Source organism: Lolium rigidum, chromosome 6 (assembly GCF_022539505.1).
Source record: "Lolium rigidum isolate FL_2022 chromosome 6, APGP_CSIRO_Lrig_0.1, whole genome shotgun sequence".
NCBI lineage: Eukaryota > Viridiplantae > Streptophyta > Magnoliopsida > Poales > Poaceae > Lolium > Lolium rigidum.
Window position 1 is genome coordinate 343,826,606 of NC_061513.1, and position 3,990 is coordinate 343,830,595.

Consider the following 3,990-nt stretch of genomic DNA (forward strand, 5'->3'; position numbering starts at 1 on the left):
AGTGGAGATGCCCTTAGCGTCCATTTCGCGTCGGCCGCTGGAGATGCCCTAACCGCGACACTGTCGCGTGCGTCGGCCGCGCTATGGCTGGTGACGCCAGCTCCGGCGTCAGAAACTCTCCCGTCTTCGTCGTCGTCGTCGTCGCAATTATGGAGCCGTTTTTCACACTCGACACCACGTCACGCAGCGCCACTGTGTTCTTGTTTGACGAAGCCGGCATCGACGGAGGAGGATGGATCGTACCGTGGAGAGTTCCGATGCCGGCATCTCCGGGTCCGGGCAGCCTTGGCGCAGAATCTTCCTAGCTCGTAGCTACCGACGGGTGGTTCGCGTTGCCCCGGATATCCCACTCACCAAACCCAGCCCCCCCAAAAATATCGCACGTCGAACCTGTGCAAAACGGATTCCATCGCAAGTTACAAAACCGAAGAAAATGCCACTTGGAATTCGTACTGCTGCTGCTCTCTCGGAGGTCGGAGCCGGAGAAGAATAGGAGCAATTTCCTTTCACCACCACCGTTGCGCGTCCAGCTAGCTCGGATTCTTTCGTACTCCGGCTAGCTAGAATTTAATGCCCGCTCGCGCGCTGTCCGTCTCCAGCCACGTGGTGACGCAACCTCTCAGGCCCCGCCGCTCCCTGTCACCGCGCGCTCGCCTGACGTCACCTCCCCACCCCGGCCCATGTGCCGCTCCGGCCTCCTCTATATATAAACCCGCCGAGCCAAGCTCGCCTCTCCCGTCTCCCTCCACCTCCTCCGGATCCACACCCATATTCACGGCGGGGCCGCCCTGTCTCACACACCGTTCCCTTTGGGATCGCCGGCCGTCCTTAACTAATCCCATCCATCTTCACGGCAGCGTCGGTGGGTCGAGCATGCAGGCGGTGGCGAGCATCCGGCGGGGGCTGACCATCGACCCGGCGGGGGAGGAGGAGGCCCCGGCGGAGCGGTTCGGGCGCCTGGTCCGGGAGAGCCCCGTGGTGATCTTCGCGCGGCGTGGCTGCTACATGGCCCACGTCATGAAGAGCCTGCTGGCCGCCGTGGGCGCCCACGCCACCGTCATCGAGCTGGAGGGCGCCGCGGAGGAGCTCGCGGCGGCGGAGGCCGGCGGCCAGAACGCGGCCGTGCCGGCGCTCTTCGTCGGCGGCGCGCCCGTCGGCGGACTCGAGGGCCTCATGGGGCTCCACCTCAGCGGCCGCCTCGTCCCGCGCCTCAGGGAGGTCGGCGCACTCTACGTCTAGCACAAGCTCCATCTCTCGCTAAGCCTCGATCCCCTCCCTCCCGCGCATCTCTCTCGTGCGCACGTGCGCGCGCACGCTTCATCGATCTTTTCTGTATGTACATATGATGAAAACCACTGTCGAGTTCTGTAATTTGCAAACTTTAGAGGAGCCAAGGAGTAAGAAACTACACGATATATAAGTTGTGTACTGCAGTTTCTGCCAAGCTTTAGAGGAGCCAAGCATGAACTATATAGGTGGGTGTTTAATTTCAAGACAAATTGAAGGGCTGGACCTAAATGTGATTATTACTTTACTTAGGACTCTCTACTCCTCCAGTACTACTAGCAGCAGCAGCTAGCTGTTTCAAATGATACCACTCTTAATTTGCTGAGCTCACTTGTTTAAAATCCTGCTTCTATTTTGTCCTGATGTGATGTTCCTCTTTGGTGCGAAAATTAACTAGTGACCACCGCGCACGCACATGATTGACGTATAATCATGCTCGGAAGCCGATTATTCTATGGCAGCAAGATAACATATTCAAGTGCCGAGGTGGGGGGTGGGTAATGGAGGGGGACGTCACCACTAACTTGCAACCCTAATGGCCGCTTTGCGGGCAATGATCGAAATGGCATCAGTCTCACTTGGTACGCAAAAACGCAACGCAGCTGGTGTACACCCATGCATGAGGTCAGATGGAAGCAATGGAATTTCTCAAATCCTTTGTAGAAATAGCAATATGTACTCCATCTTCCATTAGTGGAAGATGATACTGTAGGCAATAGAGCTGACCTCAGCTGTATTTTCTTCCCTGTTGTAAGAGCATCTCCAGCGGTCTGATACATTTTGGATACCAAATGTATCCGTTTACATCGAGTCGTGGACACTAAAGGAGTCAAACATAAGCGTTGTTATAAACGCGGCAAGCAAATAACGAATAACCAAAAAGAAATCGCAGCGGAGATACAAGATTTAACGTAGAAACTCTTCCAACACATAGGAGGAAAACCACGGCCGCCAGCCAGCAAATACTTCACTATATCGGGGAGTGTTTACAAACGCCGTGAGTTATCTTATAATCTGATAAACCCTAGCCGGCAACTTACAAGTGGTATATACATAGGCGGTGGCATCAATTCGTACCGATTTGGCCTAAGCCTACCCGGTGACGGGCCTCGCTTCGCTCTTCAGAAGTTAGCCTCCCTTTAATATGAATTTGGATCATAATATAACAAGTGTTTGTCCGTTTCAGTCGAGGCTGCCCCAACAGCCTCATGCAAAAAAAACATTTTTTATTGATAGTATGGTTATTTGAAATAGGGACAAAATGGGGAAAATATAAATTAAGTAGACTAAATTAAACCCCTTGCTAGGTAGGATGTGCGCCATGGCCACCTAGTCCTCGTCGCCGTGTTCGTTGAAGGTCCACGGCACCATGGACATGCCCATCAGCATTGCCGTTGTTGTCAAAGAGACCTTCGTCTTCCTCCTTGTCCCCATCCTCGCCACCGTGTCCGCAACGACGCATTGTTAACCTAAATTTAAGCCATAAATGGATCGCTGCGGACATACTTCTCTATATACGTCGGGTCGATGGGCTAGGATTTTGCCAACACTATGTCATAATTAACCAAACTAATTTTAGCTACGAAACATGGCGGGTCGGGTTCTAAGTAAGCCACGTACATGAAGCCACGTATCATTGTTGATCGTACGCGCGTACGTTGCGTTTAGGAGAAGAAACGACGGGAGAAACGTAGAGTAAAGACGTGCGGTTGCTAACACTCCAAGCCAATTGCGTCGATCCGTGTATGGCGGCAGGGGCACGTGCCAGCGGCTTCATTCCCGGCGGGAAATAGAATACGGACGGAGAGAGCTGACGTAGTAGGCCAAATTTCAGACTGTGGTGTACGCAGCGAACGAGACAAGCTGCACACGATCCCACACTGTTCACCCGTGCACACAGTTTTACTACTACTCCTGCACCTGCAGTGCAGGCCATGGTCAGGTATTAACTAGCCATGGGCCGCCTCTGAAAGATACTAGTCCCGAGACAGACGGGCAGCAAACAATCTCAGCTGACGTGGTCGTGTCAGGCCACGTAAAATCGCTAACAAAATTGTCTTAGAAATAGGCCAGTGCTGACATATGGTTGGGCGTAATAGTGATAATCAAACTGTAGCCAGAGAAATGTCGGCACTCCCAGGCAAGGGTGTTCTATTTCGTTTCAATACCGGCGCAAAACGGATCGAATATAACCGAAAGTGTTCCTTTTTTTTTTACCAAAACCCACACCGCCTTTATTAAGATTCAGAAACGGAAATACAACATCCATCGGGCGGTATGACTAACCAAACACTTCTACCCTGATTATTGTTCACTACACTTCTCGCAAGGTTGTGAGCATCCTTATTGGACCCCCGTCCTTCATGGCTAATGACGAGTTCTTCGAAATCCCCTCGGCCTTCATTGATCTCTCGAGCAATATGCGCATAGACTCCCATTGTTCCTTCATCCAGGCTTCGAACGACATTCTGACAGTCAGTCGCCACCTTGACTCGGCTAGCGTGGATATCCTTCGCCAGCGCAATAGCTTCTCTGCAGGCCATAGCCTCTAGAGTCTCAGCCGTTGTGCACCCTGGAAAGACAATTGCCGATGCTCCCATGAACACACCCAGCTCACTTCGTGCCACAACAGCTACCGAGCATCTCCTGGAGTTCTTCCCCACCGCTGCATCTACATTGATTTTCACCATCCCCGGAGGAGGC

The 3,990-nt window shown here is 52.8% G+C and overlaps 1 protein-coding gene across 1 annotated transcript; it reads left to right on the top strand.

Moving 5' to 3' along the window:
- Positions 1 to 755: 755 nt before the first annotated feature.
- Positions 756 to 1,518, top strand: LOC124668102 (monothiol glutaredoxin-S2-like). Its single transcript, XM_047205299.1, has one exon. It carries the CDS (start codon positions 874 to 876, stop codon positions 1,237 to 1,239), a length of 366 nt encoding a protein of 121 aa, XP_047061255.1. The 5' UTR covers positions 756 to 873; the 3' UTR covers positions 1,240 to 1,518.
- Positions 1,519 to 3,990: the final 2,472 nt, after the last annotated feature.

Coding starts and splice junctions, on each gene's coding strand:
- LOC124668102 (XM_047205299.1), top strand. CDS start 874: ATGCAGGCGGTGGCGAGCATCCGGCGGGGGCTGACCATCGACCCGGCG.